General features: G+C 38.8%; 1 protein-coding gene across 1 annotated transcript in view; it reads right to left on the bottom strand.

Annotated features, from left to right (window-relative positions):
• Positions 1 to 2,747: 2,747 nt before the first annotated feature.
• TENM1 (teneurin transmembrane protein 1) overlaps positions 2,748 to 21,738 on the bottom strand; it is a 703,022-nt gene continuing 684,031 nt past the window's right edge. The window contains exons 29-33 of the mRNA XM_045852186.1: positions 17,402 to 17,698; positions 10,973 to 11,360; positions 8,900 to 10,120; positions 7,357 to 7,499; positions 2,748 to 5,964 (exon numbers count right to left, since the gene is read on the bottom strand). Of these exons, the coding sequence (XP_045708142.1) occupies positions 5,206 to 5,964; positions 7,357 to 7,499; positions 8,900 to 10,120; positions 10,973 to 11,360; positions 17,402 to 17,698 (2,808 nt within the window). The 3' untranslated portion in view covers positions 2,748 to 5,205. The remainder of the gene's footprint in view (positions 5,965 to 7,356; positions 7,500 to 8,899; positions 10,121 to 10,972; positions 11,361 to 17,401; positions 17,699 to 21,738) is intronic.

Genomic DNA, 21,738 nt, shown 5'->3' with positions numbered 1-21,738 from the left:
CACTCATAAAGGTCTTGTTGTGAAAAAGTAAGGGCCAATGGCCACTGTGATTGCTCAGGACCTAGGAAGAGCTCAGAAGAGCTGCTGTTTCTGAATGGTTCAACCGCCATTCATTTTTTTTTGCCAATGCATTTGGGTGCCCTGCTCTCCTAACTCTCCCCCACCCCCTCTTACAGTTCTTTATTTTCTTTCTAGTGTCCAGAAAGGCATCAAAAGGAGAGAAACCTTTTAAAAAATCATAGCCTAGAGGCATTTCAACTTTCAACAGCTACTATTCTCTTTGTATTAAATGGTCATTTGTGTCAGAGATTATATTTGTATGAAAAATAAAAATGAAGAGATGCCTGCTTAGGATTAGTACCTTTTTGATTTCTGCACCTACATTTTCAAGATAACGTAGGTTTATTGTTCCCTGTTAGGGAGCCACTTTTCATATCTCAGGTGACCAGGCTGACTGGAGAGGCTGTTTGGCACGTGAATAAAATGGGACACAGTGTTCATTTGCAATTTTATTTTTTAAAAATGAAATATTCAAAGTACTTTTTCTTTCAAATATCGACACATAATGTTGAACTTTAAATATTTACAGCATGTTGTTGTGATGCTCTTGTAGAAAAATGCATGCTTCTGGCCTGAAAACCAGAGCAAAATGCAAAAGACCATTTAACTGCAGTCAGAGAACATGAACCTGTACAGTATCCACTCACTTTTCAGCACAGGAGTGAGAGCAGGAATACAAAATTGGAACCTATTGTTTCCTAGCAACACGGCTCAGGCCATTATAACACAATTTTCAGTATGATTAGAACCTCTAACTGCTGTTATATAGAAACTGAAAATCTTGGCATACACTGTAAACATCTTTACTTTTCATGAGAAAGTAAGCAGCTAAAAAGAATATTTTTCTGATGTAAAGGCTATACTTCTCCTTTTCACCTTTTCTCTTACTGATGCTTTGCCAGAAGAATAGTTAAGGTTTAGACATTGTCATGATTCATACAAGTAAAATATTTTTCAAGGACACAATCTGATATACTAACATTTATTTAAGAGGTTAAAGTCCACCACTAAATCTAAGGAAGGATTTTTAACTGCCAAACACATTTCCTTTGACAAATAATGTAAGATGACAACTGCCAAGACAAAATCCACAGCAAGTTTAACTCTAACTATTTTCACTTACTGTTTAGGAAGTAATTTCTTCTTACACACAGTAGTATATTTGGTCCTTGGTAGCTTTCACATGAAGGACACACTGAAATAACAGTCACTATTTTGTGGTTGAATTCTTTTTTGTTGTTGTTTGTTGTTTTCCGTTTTTTTTTGTTTTGCTTTTTTGTGTTTTTTTTTGTTTTTTTTTTTTTTTTGTGATTTTGTTGTTTTTTTTTTGTTTTTGTTTTTGTTTTGTTGTTGTTGTTTGTTTGCTTTGTTTTGCAGAATAAAGAACCTTACAGAAGGCTGTGGAAGAGCAGTCCAAGATCTGAAGTACTAGTCAGGTCAGCTATGTGTATGTGAAGTTCTCTAAGAAAACAAGAAGGTTGCATCCGATCTGTAGCCTTCTGTTTTCCAGAAGCTATAATATATTCCAATCTGTCTACAGTTTATTTCAATACTTGATTACTGTACTTTTGCTTCCATCACCACTGAACTCCACTATAATTGCCCTTACAGGAAAATATCTGCATAAATGCAAAACCTTTGCCCTGACTCTCTCAGGTAATATTACAGTGGGGCCTGGTCTGGTTAAAAATATATTCTCTTTTTAAAAAGGAAGGAAAGAAAAAAGAAAAAAGTAGAAATAACATGGGAGAATACTTGAAACTGGGCCAACAGTGATAAAAAAGAAAAATTGTATGAAATTATAATTTACTTTTATACCTCTCTATATAGTTAGCATGTGAATTCCAAATTATACATTGTCAACTTTTCATACATTTGGCTATGCCGTATATATTATATTATATATATATAGTCTCTATATTATAGATCTTCTAGGTAAATTGACAGTAAAGGACACATTTATTTTATACATTATTTTGCTGGGTTAAAAATAAAATATATGCCTATTTATATGGTGTTTTGCTAAAAATTGGGCTTTATGTCTCAGGTGTCATGCTTCTAATCAATAATGATTAGAATGACAACTAAAAATAAATGTATTTCAATGTCTGTTACACTGTGAACTTTTCAGCTCATTTGGCTCTCTAGACTGTAGTGCAAGAGTGAAAACAAAACACAACAAAAGAAGCGCAAATAAAATAGGCCTAACTAGGAAAAAGAAACAAGCACAGAGTATTCCCTGCCTCCAGCCCAGAATGTTCTTCATAGGAGAGCCAACCTCTGTGGCCTCACTCTGACTTACTTGAATGGGGTGTGGCTGTGGAGTGCCAGTGCCTGTCTGTTGGGTATGAGAAATTCATATGTTTCTTTTTAAGATGCTTTTACTTTCATCAGCAAGTACAAATGAATTGTTCTGTCAATTATTGAAACTTTAGGACTGCAAGTCAATGAAGGCATTCTTTGTGTTCAGCCAAACAGGAAGCAATGTACTGTACTCAGTATCTCTACGTTCTTATTGAGAAATGCCAAAATGTTTCTCTTACATTTATTACTCATTAGTGTTAACCTTTTGGGTTTTTTTCTCTTTCCTTCCAAAAACTTTGGAAATGGTAAAGAGAACAGTAATAGTTCAAGGCAGTATTAAAACCACAGCTGTAAGTGATAAAAAGTGCATTTCCTGAATATAATACAAATATAACTTTAAGAAACTAAAGGCACAAACTAAATAAATATGTATTACAAACTAGAAATGCACAGTTCAAGGTAATTACTATTACATAAAAGCTTCAAATATTTGTTTCTAATGGATATTTAAAGCAGTTTGAAAATGATATACCATCAGTGAATTGCAAAAAAGTATAATCACTTAAAATATAAGCAAAATAGACTCTAATATCGACATCTGGGATTAGTGACAAAATACATCATCACATTTATGAATGCACTCTCTATATACAGTTCACAAATTATTTTTCCATTAATTTAAAAGAACATCAGAGGTTCTAGGAACTTAAGGTCCATTTTTAGGCTGGTGTGGAGGTATTCAAATTTTCAACAAGTTTGTTAGTCATTTAAGAAACCCATCCTGAATAAATACTGTACCATTAACACAGGCCTGATTCAGGGGAAAAAAACCCAATAATATGATTGTAGTCTGGATTAGTAATCTCTTGAGTTGGTACACTTCCAATAAAAAGAGAGAGGAGTTCATCATGAATCCTTTCTCTCTCTTACTGTCTTTTAATACATGTGTAACAATGTGGTAATGCCAACCTGAAGGTTTTGATAATGAAATGTTTGGATACATCCTCCCCTACTATCTGTGGGTCCTTGTCTCTCCTTCACTCTACTTTGTATAGTAAGGAACCAGACTCTACAAACCTTAGCCTGAGCCTGAATTCTGACTTTGCATCTTTTCAAAGACACTGTCATCACAAAGCAAGGCAATGACCCTCATGCTGCATTTAGGTAGTAGCTGGAAACAATCCAAACTATAACATACCATCATAAATTCTCCTTCAGACATAGTAAATGTCCAGACTCTGGGATGAAAGTGCTGAAGCCAGCTCAGGGGAATTTTCTACAGGCCACCTCATGCTGTTATGTATTTTCATTTGTGGTAACTTCCAATTACACAGCACTTTACAAACTGTCTCTTTGTCACTGGGCACAAATCTCCCAGCTCACTAAGGGGCTTATTTTACTACAGGATTCATAGAGACTGAGAAACTACAGCTGATATTAACACTAATCATGATCTTTTTTTCCCCCAAATTTTAAATGATCACAGAACAAAATCACCCTTCCTGGAAAATAGTTATTTTCCTAGGCAAGAGATATGATTAAATCAAACTACATGGGCAAAGACTGAAAACTAAAATAAGTAACCATATAAATGAGTTTGGTAAAAAAAAAAAGTCTGCCTCTCTATAATTACTTGAAATGTTTTAGGTCAGAAAGGGTATGCGCAATTAAATTTCCTGACTATGGCTGGGAGATGTTCAATACAGAATTGTACATTTGACAGGTAAATCTAAGTGGGCTGAAACAATGTAGAACAACTACTGTGCTGTTTAGCTTGGTCTCCTCTTTGGTACTTTCCTTTCAACTTTAATACTTGGTCTAGTTTTTTAAGGTTTTGGCTGTTACGAATTTGTACAGTAGTCATGCATGTGATTTATCGGCATCCCAGGCATGCATGCCTGCTAAAGCCTCTTTTTCTTTGTGCCAGAATCATACTTTACAGTAAATTACCTTTGTGTGCACAAAACCATTGGGTTAGTGTGTAAATGCTGAATTGCTAATGTGAAATTATGACCAAAATACACCCTGTATATAAATGAGAAATTCCTACCCAGGTTAATAAAAGCTATGTTTACACGACGCCAGTACAGCTGGACAATTTAGTAAAACACAAAGTAGTAAAAACAGGTTGTGTAGGAGGAGTTACATTGGCCAGCTGCCTTGGTATCATGTACACACAAGCAAATAGTGGCAATTCAGTTTGGGTACCACACCCACAGAGCAGTGTGGTATACAGAACCAGCCACCGCACGCCAAAACACAGCACAACAACATGGCATTTACTTTAACAAGCAAGAGGGAATAAACAGGGAGGAAGGGGAAATGGTTCTCCAGTCTAGGAGATGGTGGCTGAGGACATTTTACACTTCTTTTGAAGTTTCCTATGACAGATCTGGAAAATGTGAAAGGGCTGGCAGTCTTTCAAAATGCAAGGTTCAGAGACTATTGCACCACCTTTTCCGCCAACACTTACATATGAAACTTTGTGTCACAACAGAGATACAGAACCTTGGGTTCTTTCTGTGTATTTGAACATATGTATATGCATGGTTTGACAAATTTAAAGTGGTGCTGTCTGAAAACTTTGTTTTTTGCTGTTTGAGTTCTACTTGTGTTCTTTTGAATACTGCCACACAAGAACTAAAAATCTCTGTCATTTCTTAAAGAGTTTAAACAAACAATATTAAAATACCATCTTCCGTCACATTGAAAGGCAGTTGGATATGTTTTTCCTCCATATTTACATATACAGAGTTCTGATCTAGAAAACCAATACAATAAACCATTTTGTGTTTTAAAAACAGGCAGTCTTTGGTGACGCAAAGGCAGAGATTTTTTTTGTTACCTCCTGCCTATTTCGCTCTGTCTCATGAAGTGAATATTGTTGGCACTGTCAGAAAGTTCTAAATACTGCTCAACAGACAAAACAAAATACCCATCATAACCTTGTACCCTCCCAGTGCTCAAAAGCTGCTGCTTTTCCCCCTCTGTCCATGCCCGAATACCCTCTTCCCCTTCCTGCAACCTTCTTTGTTCCTTAGTCCAGGCCTGGGCCACAGCGCGCTGTCTGGCAATCTCCAACACGTGGTTCTTTTCCTCTTCGACCGTCGTCCCATACCGGATGTTGAAGCACAGAGCCCCATGCTGGAGCTGGATATCTGCAAACCGTCTAGTCCTCCCATTCAACACCGATGTCATCTGGGACACTGTGACATTGACACCATTCTCTAGAATCCGCCTCCCCCCAGTGTTACCAATGAGCACCAGGTCTTCCTCCAGAGACCCAAGCTTAATGAAGTAGTGAGTGTCCCTCCCATCTATGGTAAAATGTAGGTTTTCCAGGTAATGAGCATTATTGAGAATAGCAGCAAGCCGCCTGCTATCTTCATTGGCTACTCCTATAATATCGGCTGTTACTATGCCATCCTTGATGGCAAATTTTATACCTTTTCCAAAAACAGACGGAACGGCAGCAAACCTTGGCTGCTTCCCTCCTTCAGGGCATCGTCCATCATTGTATCGGGGAGTCATAGGAAGTTGGTCCAAGGAAATGAAATTTCTGAGCTGTTTCTGGAGCTCACACTGAATACCCAAGATAGTCTGGGAAAGAAGAAAGACACAGTGCAAATGTAGCACAGGTTAAACACCCATCACACGTCTGGTGATTGTGAAAAGCAAAGGCTTGCAACTTGCTGGCTTGCAATTTAAAAACAAGCCAAATTTGGAATCTCTTCATCAGAGGTTTGGAGAGAAAAGACTAACAGGTGACGTGATCACTTGGCATACATTTCTTGGTATCTTGGTGAGTTAAACATAAGGAAATATGTTCAAACGATGTCACAGAGACTCAGAGCTAGTAGGAACTTCAAATTAGGTAGTTCCAGCTCCCCTCGAACAAAGACATTTCATTTTTGCCAATTTAACTAACACCAACTAGCTGTTATGCCTGTGTGTAGAGTAATACATTAGGCACAGGAATATATAAAGAGATGCATCAGTCTCGCTTTCCAGCAGCTATGACCTTATAAATATAACAACAGCAAACCGGCAAGAATTTCACTGACCTTTTTACATGGACTTAAAATAAAAATGCTTTTTATTATGGGAATTTTAAAACATACTAAGAAATAGAAATAAGAGAATAATGAACCTCCAAGGATCCATTACAAAACTTTGGCAATTTTAAACATTTTGCTAAACTTTTTTTAGGACTTTTAGTGACAAAAACAGTAACATATTATATCTATCTACAAAAATGGAAAAGACTATAGTACCTATTTAGAATTTCCTTTGTGTTATGATTTTTTACACTTAAATTTCAAGCCCTCCCCCCAAATTTCAGTTTTATTTTGTTAAAGCCATTTTTTTTTTGGCTAACACAGATATTCTTATTTCTTTCCATTGAAAGAAAAAGTTCCTTCTTGTTTTCATTTGTACCTCATACTCCTGATGAAGTCATCTGCCAAAACTTGAATGTTTGGGTATTCTTATTTTTCCAGGGACTTTATCCCTATAATCTATATTATTTTTGTTTCACTGCTTATATATATTTCCCTTTATCAGAATAATTTAGCTCTGTTATTCCCATGCTTTTCATGCACTATGCCCTGGGTTATTTTACAGTTGGAGATCTGATGTTTTCATGTCTCTTAAGGGACAATTTTCTTTATATAGAATCCATAATTGCCCTTGGTAGTCCATTTCAGAATTTTATGAGTTCAGCTCCTCTCTCCTGTTGTCTGTCTAACCCAATAGTCATCAAGTCACATGTCACAAGTCACTTTGGAACATCTTTTCTTTTTCCAAAAGCTCCAATCCTCAGCTCATTTCCTCATGCAAATTTTTTCTACCTCCTCCTTAATCATGGACATTTTAGTGAATATTTAAGACAACTCAAAAATCAGTAAGCAAGTATATGTTAATACTATTTCATGGTGTTGGATGCTCTTATGTTTTTTTCAGGTAAGTAGAGATGGTAAAACTTTTACTAACCTTTCCAGGATCCCACTCTTGAGTTTTTGTCTGAAGCTGCAGAAGCTCATAAGTTAATTCCAAATTTTCTAACTCTGGTTTTGGAAATCCAGGTAGTACATTGTGTAACTGGAAACCAAATAGCTCCAACCAACTTCCAATGTCTGTGAGGCACAAAATTAAAGAAAACAAATTAAAGTCCATACTTTACAACCTTTGTGGTAAGCTTTAACAGTAATCTCCTGCCCTCAATATGTTTAGCCAATGGGCAGTCTGGAATAAAACTCCCCTTATATTACCCACTCTAAAGCATATGATCCTCTCTCTGTAAGGAAACCTTTGAATTCTTGGATAATCACAGAGATAGGCTCATTTTATTGCACTGAAATTAATTTTTAAAAATATTTTAATTTATTTTTAGAGAGGGGGAAGAGAGGGTGAGAGGGAGAGAAACATCAATGCGTGCCTCTTGTGTGCCCCCTACTGGGGACCTGGCCTGCAACCCAGGCAGGTGCCCTGACTGGGAATCAAACTAGTGACCCTTTGGTTCGCAGGCTGGTTCTCAATCCACTGGGCCATACCAGCCAGGGCTTGCACTAAAATTCTTAACATGGTAGCAGTATTAAGGCCACACAGACTGTGATGTTAGACTTATTAGATACAACAGAATCCTGAATTGTTCTTTTATCAAATTATTCGTATAAGCTTTTAAGAGTGAAAACTATAAACATAAAGCTTAAAAGGGAAGAAAAGTCCTGGCTGGTGTGGCTCAGTGGACCGAGCAGCGGCCTGTGAACCAAAAGGTTGCCAGTTCAACTCCTATCAGGGAACATGCTTGGGTTGTGGGCCAGGTCCCCAGTTGGGGGGCATGTGAGAAGCAACCAATCCATGCTTCTTTCACACATTGATGTTTTTTTTTCCCTCTCTTCTCTCTTCCGTTCTTTCTAAAAATAAACAAATAAAGTTTTTTTTTAGCATTACAATGAAAACTGTTAGACTTATTAGATACAACAGAATCCTGAATTGTTCTTTTATCAAATTATTCGTATAAGCTTTTAAGAGTGAAAACTATAAACATAAAGCTTAAAAGGGAAGAAAAGTCCTGGCTGGTGTGGCTCAGATTTTTAAAGATTTTTTTAAAGGTTTTTTTTTTTAAGATTTTATTCATTTATTTTTAGAGAGGGAAGGGAGGGAGAAAGAGAGAGAGAGAGAAACATCAATGTGCGGTTGCTGGGGGTCATGGCCTGCAACCCAGGCATGTGCCCTGACTGGGAATCGAACCTGCTACACTTTGGTTCGCAGCCCGTGCTCAATCCACTGAGCTACACTAGCCAGGGCAGATTTTTTTTTTAAAGGAAGAAAAAATATACCAGGACGCAAAAGCATTGTGTTTTATGAAGAGTTTTACTCACTCCAGAAGACTAAGGAAGACAGTGACTGCACAATAACTTGTGGGCTAACTGGCAGGAAGAGGAAGCATATTTACAAAGGCATTGAGATTACATGATAAACAGCACTGAGTTATCTCCTTACATTAGTGTAAAGTTTTGTACCATTTAAATACCTGTGGTATACTTTGCGACATCTTGAATTTTGCCAACTGGGTAGTTATTTTCAAAGGAGTAGAGGTTGAATGGTTTAGGAAGGAGGTTCAACTGTTTCCATATGTGATGATTAGGCGTTGTCCATCTCCCAGCAATGACGTCATAATCCCTTTGCCCCAGGTGCACTAACTTAGTAAGGAAATCATAGAGTCCTCCGTGAAAACCAATGATGACCTGAAAGTCAGGGTAAGTGTCATGATAAATATCTCCATAAGGCGTGTACAATATCTCTTTTATCACCTGGCCTCGGCTGCTGAACACAGCGAGTGGCGTGCCTGTATTATCACAGGCTACATAATATTCTTCACCACTGCTTAGCTCCATGGCAATAAGGTGACCTTGGAGATCATAATACAGGGATGTGATCTCAGAGCTTGTGTGGTTGTACAAATGAGTAACTCTTATGGGGTTGGCAAGGTCTGCATAAAAGAACTGGAGGTGCTGCCCTAAGCTGGACTTACTGGCGACACGTCGCCCAAGCCCATCATAGTAATACTGTACACTCCAGCCAGAAGCCTTATTGTAGGCTTTCTGTAGCAGACCATTAGAGTTGTATTCAAAGATATCATTCCCCCTCTGCCTCAGAAAGCCATCTTCATCCATTTTATACTGAATTTCTCCTAGTCTGGTGATGCGATCCCGGAGGTCATATCGGAGAGGAGTTAGACGAGCACTATTCCCATGGCTTAAAAGGTTGATGTTGCCATTCAGATCATAACTGTAACGCCACTGGGTTTTATCATTTACAGAAACAGTTTGTAGTTGCCCGTCTGCGTCGTATTCGTAGAAGTATCTTGTTATATTGGCATCTACTCCTACTCTTATATCACATATTACCATACGGCCCATACTATCGTATTGAATAGTCATCCAGTAGGCAATTGCCTTCAGGATTTCATATTGGACTTCAATAACTTGTCCATTGGCACTGAAGATCTTGGTGTGCTTCATCACTGTAGTAGTTATGACTTGATTTAAGTCATAATTTATCACACTGAATTTTCCAAACTGCTCTGTTCTACCAGAGACATCAACATATCGGTACAGGTCTATGGGCAACGGGGTTTCATTTATCACAGCCTGCATGCTGGTGACACGAAAGTTGTTGTAGCTGTAGTCAAACCGAGCATTCACAAGACCTTCTTCACTGAATCGGAAAATTTGGCGTCCAATAAGAGGTCCTGGGGGAATCAAAATCAACACAATGAGAATGATGCTAGGTACTTAGTACTGAGCAATCAGAAAGGTCTAGCATTATTTTCTTTAGTATTAATGCCTTTATTTTCAAAATAAAATATTACATGTTAACTTCTGATTTCTAAGCCTGGGCATATCATTTCACAGTATATATTCTCATACTGTGGTCACCAGATGTGAAAAAAACATTTAAAATACCATATATTACAGTTACAGAATAATTGAATTATAGGAACTATAGAAATAATAACCATTCACTGGCTAAGATGAGGAAACTGATATTATAAACATACTTTCTTTTTATAAGCACTGACAAAAGTATTTTCAATTCATTTGACTTGGGTTACAAAGTCAGAGGGTCAGATTTTGACAAAGTCCAGCATTCAAGGAACAGATCTGGGCATTTTAGAAACCCCAAGGATGAAATGTAATGAAAAGTTCTGACATTAATTGAAGATAATTGGCCATCAACTGAGGCCTGCAGAGGTTACACAGGGTGTGAGATAGTGTCAGTGAGACTGATATTTTGCAGCTGTATCTTTGGGAAGATTTGGTGGTGGGTAGGACCAGGTTTGCAGTTAGAGTAGGTACTTAGGTCTCAACTTTCTTGAGAACTGAGAGAGAAAAAGAGAAATGTACTGCATGTTTTGAAGGAATGAGTTTTCATGGAGCATATGATATATTTTGAATTCTCAGTAGAAGATACTTTGAGAACTAAAGCAACAGTTGATTGGATTCAATGCCTACAAGTTAATGCTTCTATCTCAGACCATGGGCAGCAAAAATCCCATAAAAATATGATGTGATGTACATATCACCACTCTTTCACAACAAACCTGTTTGCCTGTATCTGATTGTGCAAATGAAGCCATCGTGCATCAGGTGTATTGTCTTAATCACTCCAGAAGACTCTTCATAGGTTAATGTGACCTGAGTGGTATCATAGAGAATCTCAGACAGTCTTGCTTGCTTGGTGTACTTGTATAAAACTCTGCGCCCTGTCCCCAGATGCAGGGTTTGTAGCAGTCGGCCATCTCGACTATAGTCTTGGATAAAAGAAGTACTACTGTCTGGTGGGGTATAGATGTTCCGGTAGTAGCCCACTGAAAGCATGGTTTGTAAGCTGTGGCGCACCATACTAGGCATGGTGACTGACAGCAGACAATCTGACTGGTCATACTCAAAGATGTAACGCCGCTGGCTATGTAAGAGAAGCATCACGGACTGAAACGAGACAAAGGCAGAGTAACATAATATATACCACTGAAGTTGAGAAAAAGAGACTAAAGAAAATACACATTCAGCCATTCAACACAAATTTATTGAGCACTTAGTATGTGCCAGGCATTGCGGTCGACCCTAGTTGAAACAGTGGTCAATATGGTATCTATCCTCATAGAACTTACAGATTAGTTGGAGGAGAGAGACAAGTAATCAAGCCATTACAATACAGTACGAAATGTGTTATGACAGGGTACTTTCAGAAGGCAGAAGAAGAAGCAGCTAACACAGATTTCACAGATCAGGGAGGGCTTCCTGGAGAAAGTGACATCTGAGTTGAGTCCTAAAGGATGACTGGAGATTGTCCAGGTGAAGGCAGGGAGGTGGGTGGAGCAGAGTAGGAAAAGAGTACTCCTCATAGAGGGCAGAGCATTGTGAGGGTCTGAATGAGAAAGAAAGCATGGCTTATTCAGGGAGTGAGAAGACTTTTGTGTGGCCAGAGCATGGATATATTGGGATGGGGATGGTGGTGAATGGCAAGAGATGAAGCCAGCTAGGTAGGCTGGATCTGGGTCATGCTGTCTTGCTGAGTCATGCTAAGGAATTTGGATTTAAACATGTTGGCAACAGGGAACTGAAAGCAAGTTGAAGGACAGGGCATTTGCACAGCTGGGAGAAACACTGAAGTCCATATTCCAGGACAGTTAACTGTTGTTTCAATCTGGAGATGGACTGGAAAGAGGTAAATGAATGGCAGGGTTTGCCATGTATTAAGTTACAGTCATTGAAAAGTATTCATTGACTTCATGTAGTAGATGTCTTCCTAAAAAGGTATATGTAAAATATTATATTATTGCTTTGGGAGCATGCCATTAAAAGTGGACAATCCTCCGGTTATACAAGCCTTCTTTCTCCAACCTGATCTGTATTTTAAAAACAGTTATTTGTTAAAGCATAGTGCCTTGCTTGTATTAGGTGTTTCAATGATATTGGCTTATTTTATTTTAATTTTAAACTTAGACATAGAAGGAACATTGTTTTAGGGAAGAGTCAATCCTATTTCTAATTGAAAAACATTTAAATCTCATCTTTTAAAAAAGATTTTATTTATTTATTTTTAGAGAGAAGGGAAGGAAGGGGAAAGGGGAGGGAGGACAACATTGATGTGTGAGAGAAACATTTATTAGTTGTCTCTCGCATGCCCCCAACTGGGAACATGGCCCGCAACCCAGGCACATGCTCTGACCAGGAATTGAACTCGAGACCTTTGGTTTGTGGGACAATGCCCAACCCACTGAGCCACACCAATCAGGGCATAAATCTCAGCTTTTAATAAAACTAAAAAGTACATGGGAAAATTCTGATGTAACTCCCCAAGGAAGCTTTACCCCTCCCTTCTTGAGAACTACTTTCTCAAGTATAAAGACTTAGTTGAGCTTTTAAAGATTATTTATTTATTTTTAGAGAGAGGGGAAGGGAGGGAGAAAGAAAGGGAGAGAAACATCCATGTGTGCTTGCCTCCTGTGTGCTCCGCACCAGGGACCTGCCCTACAGCCCATGCATGTGCCCTGACTGGAAATTAAACCAGCGACCCCTTGATTCATAGGCCAGGGCTCAATCCACTGAGCCACACCAGCTGGGGCTTAATTGAGCTTTATTTTCTGACGTTTCTGATATAAAAACAATAGGTATTTTTTTACCTTCTAAATATCAATTACATAAATATTTGACTATGAATTACAGAAACACACATAATATACACTTCAATGTTCGAGACTGCATATCCTCCCTGCCCTTCTGAGAATTATTGGTTTTGAATTGCATGTCAGTACTGTGAAGTCAAAGTCAGCATTTATTGGCTCATTCACTCGTTCTTTCTTTCCTTTCCACCAAGTACTGTGCTGGGCTAAACAGAGCTGCCAGTGGAAATGCTGTCATCTCATCAGCTGTGGACAATCTACAGCTCCAAAAACCCCACTGAAGATTGAGCAGAAGACTTGGCATCCCTGCGTGGGCATGAGGACACAAAGGGAGAACCTCCTCCTTGACTAAGAACAGAATCTGGGGCAAAAAAAAGTGTGGAACATGCCTTTCAATTACCTCTATGCTAAAAGTCAGATTTTCCAGCTCTTTTCTACTCTATTTTGTCAATTGGCCATTAACAAATGACATCTGTCACCTGTGTTGCAGGCCAGAGACAATCACCATATGGCTTCCACACATTATCTAGTACCAGGCTGCCAGGGCCATGCCTTTCCCAGTCACTGTATCAGCCTTTCTAAACATTTATAGCACATCGCCACTGTGTTCTCTCTCCTGCTCTCATTCTGCACGCTGCAGTCAACCACTGCCTGACCCTGTTTCTGAGTGGTGCTGATGCTGTGCTCTCCAAACCACCGCTCCCCGCTTCCCGCCCCGCGCCCGGTCTATTTTAAAGCTCCCTGCCAATGGCAAGAATGTGGATGACGTGATTAGAAATCTCGTGAATGTAACCATTGTGTTGCTGGAATACCATTTCACTCTCACTTGGTTGCTTTTTCACTTTGGGTGGGCATTATTATCAGTTTATTCATAAACAATGCTTATGGGTGCATACAGCGCCCACTGTGCTGCTACAGGATAAAAGGCCGTTTCTTATTACTCCAAACAATAGAGTAGAAGACTTTTTATTTTTAGAAATTGATTATGAGATCCTAAAAGAGATCATTGTAAGGAAGAAGAGAAAAAGAACAATAATTGCTGTATACTCCGTTGGAACAAGAATAGAAATAAGATGGTAGAAATTCGAGAAGTTAAGGCATTCAAATGACCACCAGATGGCAGTGTGGGGTCACCTGAAAGCTCAAGCCGCAGGCTGCATTCTGTCCCTCCAGGCTGCCTTTGAAAATTTCAGCCCTGAAGAGACAATTTTGTGTAAATGTATCAGACTAAAACATCTTATTACATGATTGTAAAATATATTTAAATGCATCTTAAAAGAGAAGTTCTTAAGAATAATTTCAGGAAACTGAAAGATTTACATTTACTGTAATAGAACATTTTAGCTCCATGTCTTCAAAATGTAATTAACTCAGAAAAGTCTCATAAATCAAGATAGAGAATTAATGACCACACAGAGAAAATTTAAGAAACAATAATTGATTTTTTAATAGAGAAGAGATTACTTAAGCAAGTTCAGCTATTACCCAAATAATTATTTTTCTTCTAATGGCTACAAACCCTTGTGTATGAAAATATCAGTAATATGTGTAAGTTTCACTTATTCTAGAGGAAGTCAAATAATTGTTACAAAATTTCTGCACATTAAGGTGAAATACCTGCTGTCACTCTTTAATTTTTCATGCTATATGGATGCCAAGCAAATTTACAGAGGTAATACAAGAAGTATTTTGAGGTATAAAAAGACATACATTTTAAAGTTTGAGAATTCTTACTTTAAAATACACTACAAGAGCAAGCCTGTTAGTCCTTGCTCTGCCCCAGATATAGTGTAAAAATGTGCCAGCAAAGGCCATATTAAAGAGAGGAGTAAAATGAGCACAGGAAGGCACAGAACCTCATCACCTCACTGAAAAAGTTATATGTATATTGGATTTTATAAATTCAGTATTTCCTTTTTTCCCTAGAACCACAGTTTCAAAGATATTTTAACTCTCCTTCCTTCCTTCCTTCCTTTCCATTCTTTCCTGTTTTAATTCACCTTCAAGTAGCAGGAAGTACTAGCATTTAAGTTCTCGACTTGAAAATAAATAGTATAGTGCAGTATTCAAATAGAAAGAAACTAATTTTTATTGAATGACTGGATATGCTGGGTGCTTTATATTGTTATTTCATTTAATCATAACATTTATGTAGTGAATTACTTATTATCACTGGTAAAAATAATGTTAATAAAATCAATGTCATGATAAATGACTTTTAGAAAGTAAAAAACCATGTGTTTCTATGTTTCGAGATTTCCAGAATAGGATTGCTTAAGTCAGGGGTTACCTTTTAATTAGAGAACAAACTAAATATGGATCAAGAAAGGGACAAAAATCAACGAAAAGGCACAAGTGATTTGGCTTGTCTCGCTGGTCAGGAAACTAGTCTTTAGAAGTCACTGGAACTTTACTTGATACACAATCCCATGTCGATAAGGTCTTATTTATGTCCACTATAGACACAGACAGTGTCACAGAGTTTCTTTGTTTTGTTTTGTTTTGAAAAATTATTGCCAACTATGTTTCTGTAGCAAAGAGAACTCCTGAAGTTTGCTTCATGTGTTTCTTCACTCAAGGAAGTTTGATGAAATAATCAGCTAATTCAGAAAAGAGAAACAATGAAATTGCTTCAGAGGCTAATAACCGCATGCAGGACTGAAATGGGAGTTTTCAATAGGCTCTTTTGTTATTGTATAGACAGCCTAAATGGAAAGTCTTCACAGAGCCAGATGCAACTGTCCATAGGCAATTAGGTCAGGGCCCGGGTTTGGTGCTAATGAGGTCAGGGTTATGACTTCAAACCTAGGCAAGTTCTCTAAAGAGAAGTGGCAAACCCATCCTCACCCGTGGAAAAAACAAGTCAGCCTATATTCCAGTAGTAATAAGTGGCACCTGTTTTCAAATATGAAGGTCATCATTATATGCCTTGTATATTTGGTGGTAAACATACCACCAAATATTTGGATTCAGTTTATTTTGTAAGAAGTTTAGCCCATTGTGGGCACTAGTCATATGATTTTTGCCAGTTATTCTTGTTATTGCACTTCAAAAGAGGAAAGTCCCATTCTCTAAGATTCAGATGTTCCCAGTGTAGAATAGAAATTATAGGTTTGATCAATTTCTTCAGCAGAAAAGGACACAGGATGGATACAGCAGAGAATTCTCTCCTTTATCCTGGCTCCCAAGTGGGGTCAGCTTTATCTCCTAGGCATTTGCACCTTGGCAAATTCCCCAGCAACTGACTCTGGGAAATAGTACAATAGTTTTTATAATGACATACAACCATTGGCACACTTTTACTTTAAACCTGGAGGTGTATCAGCAAGGCTTGGCATCACTGGGTGCAAATTGCGAAATTTTGCCCTGTGGGCTATGAACTCCTCTGACTTTTCTAAGAATGCCCAGGGGTTACCTTGTACTTATTACCCTTGACTGCTTGAGGGAAAGCATTTTTTTAATATTCCCAGAAATTAATTCAGGACTGATAAATTCAGTTGAATGGACAGATTTGGGAAACAAGATCCACCATCTTAGGACACTAGAAATTGAAACGGCAGATAGAGATCAATTTCTCTGATTGTCCTCTGCTTCTGATCTGACCAGAAACTATTTTGCTGCATGAAGGCCAATGTTTGACATGTGGGTTTGGTGGTGGGATTCAAATCCTTGTCTACCCCTACCAAACAGAGGCCACAAGCTCCCTTTATGGATGCGACTGGACAGTCACTACACAAAAAGGGCTGTTACCTATGAGACCTGATGCCACCATCCCCTCACACTGGTTGATTACTTATGCAAATTAGTCCTCAAATGTACACTGCTAAAATTTCACTGACTATCCTAACAAACTTAGAAGTTTTTATCTTCTGTGTAATAGGCTCTTTTCCAGAGCTGAGCTGCATTAACACACACTTTTATAATTTTCCACCTATTTTCTTCAGTATGAGCTTTCATAATAATAAAGATACCTTTTTAAGAGCATGACCAAATATTCTCAAATGAGGAGAAAGCTAAGCCATTATCCTGAATTTAGTTTGAAGTACCTGGAAGACTGGGGATTAGGGAAAGTTTTCAGCTGCAAAACAGCTTATCCTTATAGGATATATGTAAAAAAATATGTGTGTGTGTGTGTGTGTGTGTAATTATACATCTATTTACACATAGGCTATATGTAAATAGATGTATAATTATATATATGCAATTTTTTGGTTACTTCTACCAACAGAACATCCAGAACACAGACTTTTCTCCTGTTAGTCCTTACCAGGATGGGTAATTAGGGCCACTTTCAATAATTTCCATCAGAAATTCAGAACTAGTTTGTCTTGCCTACATACTTACCTTTTCTAAGTAGGTATAGCTCCAAATCTTCCCATCAGCCCAAGTTCTTGAAATTATTTTTCCACTCTGGTCATACTCCATTTTTTCATTCCACGTCCCTCTTTGAATAAATGTCACTAGTCCCGAAGGTGAATATGTGATGTTCACTTCATTATATCTGCTCACAGGAGACCACAGAACAGGTCGTCCAGTCTGGTCATAAAGAATTCGAAGGGTGAATTTCCGATGGTCATCATAGATCTTTCCCGTGCGTGTTATATGATCGAAGTCTATGGAGAGCAGGTTTCTGTTGTGGGCCTACAAAAAAGAGACGCAAAATACATTTTAAGCTTGGCCTTGGTTCCCCATCTAGTGCATTCACAATTGCAAAGCTTTTTCTGATTCTCTCACAAAGGGGTGTCTCTGGCCTTTGAATCTGCATGACTTTCACCTTCCTCAGATGACACTGATCTTGATTCTCCCACCAGATTGTGCAATCCTTCAGGGGTGAACTATGTCTTAACTCTTGGCACACCCTAGAGCTTCTATACAAGGTTGCTGATCGTTTTCTCCCAATTCAAGCCTCAAAGGTACTGACATACTTTTCAATAGTTATATCATCTTATTTTTGTGAGTCAGATGCCTATTAAGGAGCGGGACTTCCTGCTCCCTCTTTACCAGTGAAGTGACTAGAACATGCAAAGGGGTATTATTTATGAGATTATAAATCAGAAAGAAGGGATATATTTTGAGTCCCCTCTATTTACACAGATCCCCTTCTCAGGCTTTCTTGTTCACCTGGGCTTAGAGTTGTATTACAGGAGAATTCAGGTTGCCCCCTAGTGACAGAACCCCACTCAGCAATACTTTCACAGAGGCCAGCAGGTAAATGCGGTAGGTGTTGGTAGGTCCCCCAGTGTTGGCAAGGGTGGTGCCCCTAAATGAAGTTAAAGCATGGAATTTAGAGTTTGGCTTGGTTCTGGTTCTCAGCTTGCTCACAACCACGAAGTTGTCCCAGAGAGAGCCTGATGCAATGGGTCTCAGGTGGATTCCATGAAGGACAGCACTCAGTGGTGCCTGAATCCTAGGAAATTCAGCTGGGCCCATCAAAGATGACCAAACAACTAAATAACATAGTTAAGAAAACTTTCAAAATTGGCAAGAAGGCAACTTTCACTGGGTTTTCAAAGCAACTGGACAACTGACCTGATTTTTTGTACCCTTCAGCTTGAAGCATCAATGTTTGGCAATCCCACTAGTCACTTCCGCTACGGCTAGCTGATCACAACAGAGCTGTAGGCGGCTCTGTGAAAGCAGGGAGCTTTGAAGGAAGGGTGGGTGGAAAGCCAAGGGGAGGGCTTTAAAAACAGATTTTATTTATTTTAGTTCAGTTTCAGTTTTAGTGAGTTTTTTTGTCGTGTTTTATTATAACTTTTTATTTTGAAAGAATCGGACTCACAAGAGGTTGCAAAAATGATACAAAGTCACCATTCACCCAGCTTTCAGGGGTTGGGGTTTTTAATTTGGGTGAAGGTGTCCAAGGCAAGGAACGAAGCAAGAATGAAAAAGGAGAGCGTTTTAGAAGTGTAAACAGTGGCCCGGGGTCAGGAAGCATTTACTTAGCTGCTTGTCTGTGCACCAGTCATGTCTTCTATCAGGGCGTCAGTTTCTCTATCTGTGAAATGGAGTGATATGACCACTTTACACCACAGAGTTGTGCTAAGAATGAAATGAGATTACATGTACATGTAACTGGTGAAGTGTAAGAATAGTATTAATAATTATTAGTTTCAAATATTTTATTTCTGTTTAGAGACAAGGGAAGGGAGGGAGAAAGAGAGGGAGAGGAACATCGATGGGTCGCCTGTCAAATGCCCCCAGCTGGGGACCTGGCCAACAATGCAGGCCTGTGCTGTGACCAGCAACCTTGTGCTCTGCAGGATGACACTCATCCAATTGAGCCATACTGGTCAGAGCAGGTAATTGTTATGTTTAGAATATAATGATTACTTTCCTAATTTTAGTTGGGCTTTTGAATGGGCCCATGTGTCACATTCCAAGGTGATTATAGCTTGGTGTAGTGGGTTTATAAGTATACGAACTGTCAACATGATTCTACACAGAATGTGAATTATCAGGTTAATGAGGTAGGGGAAACCCGAACATGAGGGTCTGACTACATTAATCACAGAAGGACTGAACTGATTCACTAGCTATTCAACTACACTTTATGTTCCTTTTTATGGTCAAGGATTCCTTTGAATATCTGAAAGCCATGCACCATGCCCCCAGAAAAATGCATATAAGCACATATGCGACCATTTAAAGTAAAATCTCAAGGGGGCCCAGAAACCCAAACACGAAACCTTGAGGGGATCCATCTCATTCCGTCCTTACCAGCATCAAGTATTATCGTGGTTAGTAAACTTTTCCCAGTATGAGACTGGGAAAATGGCATGTTACTGTGGTTTAAATTTGCATTTACTTGGTTACTAGTGAGGTTGTACCCTTTTGCATGCTGATTGGTCACACATATGTCTTCCATGAATTGTCTGCTTATGTCGTTTGCTCATTTTTCTATTGGGGTGTGGCACTCAGCTTTTTAAAACCTCTTTTGGTTGCAGTTTCTTCATCAACCAGCTGGGGCTAATTATAGTTGCTCTTAATTTTGAGCTTCTGCAAAAATAGAGCTTAGCAAATGTTTCATGCCATGAGTTTTATCCAGAAGACTGGTGATTAGATACTCAAATTATTTGGAAGGAAGTGCGGTTAGTCTCAGGGGTGAGTTTAATTCAGGGAACAGAGCCACCGGTTGGGAATCATGACTCTTTAAACCATCTGTAGCCAATGCCTACAGTGTTATAGGGCATAGATATATAGTAACCCACTGTTATCACCTAGATAAGCACATATTTTCTGTCTTTTGATACGCAGGGCTCAGAAACCTATATGAAACCAGGTGTTCTTTCTTCAACTACCTTTCCTGTGGTTTTATAGCTACATATCTGCAACTGCAATACCGTTCATTTACAATAGCTGTAAAATATCCATGTACTCCCAGCGACAGTTGTAACGGTTACAATTTATGTTATAATGATGGTTAAAGAGCCAAAGTAACAAGTGATTTCCAGTTGAACTCAATTTGTGGTTTTATTCATCTGATAGATTAAGTTTACAACTCAAGAACACATTTCTTAATAAAGTCATTACAGCTACATAGGCAGGGATCACTGTTCAAAATCCACTACAAAGCAGAGAGAATCTCTGCCTAATGTTCTTATTCCACCTGTCAAGACTTCTGCAACCGTGCTTCTCTTTCTGGAGAATGCACTGTGAGATGCAGATGCTGCCGAAACACTAGTTTCAAAGTGAGGTTTGGAAAGTAATGCAAAATTTGGTGAACAGCTGAAAGGACATGAAGGAATTGAAGATGCCACAGGATCCCCCTGCCTCTCGCCCAGCTGAGTCTTTTGTGGAAAGCCCACAAGAGAAGACTGGCAAGGAGAAGGCTTTTCCAGGTGAGCTGCCCCACCCTCCTTCCTGAGCACTGATGTGTCTCTAGCCTCTATGGCAGGAATAAGAATTAGGCTGATTGCCTCTGACTACTTGGGGTCATGAGCAAGATTAAGAAAGCTCCACATTCATAGAAGCACTTCTTTGCCTGAAAGAAAATAATAGCCCTTGACCTAAGTGTGGGCCATCCATCCTTATTTCCACTCTTACTCCAAACAGTTTATGCCAATCCCTACCCTGGAAAAGAGAAGGGCAAAGAAAAGATTGAAATTTGGGAATAGCCCCAAGCTGAAAAAGGTCTCTTTGGACAGGGTGCACATCGAACAAGACTTTTGAGTGTAGCAAATAACGAGCTGTACATTGGGGTAAGAAAGCTGGACTTGATCATTTTTTTAAGGGAGAAAAAGTAGCTCTGCTTTAATATATCTTCTGATTTCCTTTAGTTTTTTTCAGCTCTGCTAAGGAGAAGTAAGGAGAAGGGCTTGCTTTTTGTTCATACTTAGACCAGAAAGGAAAGAAGGAAGAGGATGCCCTGGGGATCATGGATTGTGTTGCCAGCAGAAATCAAAGTGCCTGTGAAGTGTTGGTACAGGGTGAAGCTCCAAAGAAAAGTGTCCTTTGCCTCCTTTCTGAGCCTTTACTTGCTTTTTCCTAGGAGTTTCTGTTTTCATTGCTTAAGAGAATGTCCTTTCAGGACTTCCAATTTGAGACTCATTCAGTTAGTAGGGTAAAGACGTTAATACACGTATAAGGTTGATCTATAGGCAACTGCTGATGTTTTTCAGGTTTTGGCCTATGAAATTATTGTTTTTCCTGTTAATTTGCTTTTGTGTCAATTTTATTCT

The sequence above is a fragment of the Phyllostomus hastatus genome, unplaced genomic scaffold (genome assembly GCF_019186645.2).
Source record: "Phyllostomus hastatus isolate PE091 unplaced genomic scaffold, TTU_PhHast_1.1 phas_contig_90, whole genome shotgun sequence".
Classification (NCBI taxonomy): Eukaryota; Metazoa; Chordata; class Mammalia; order Chiroptera; family Phyllostomidae; genus Phyllostomus; species Phyllostomus hastatus.
Note: the sequence above shows the minus strand (reverse complement) of the source record. Positions and strands in the feature narration are given on the sequence as shown.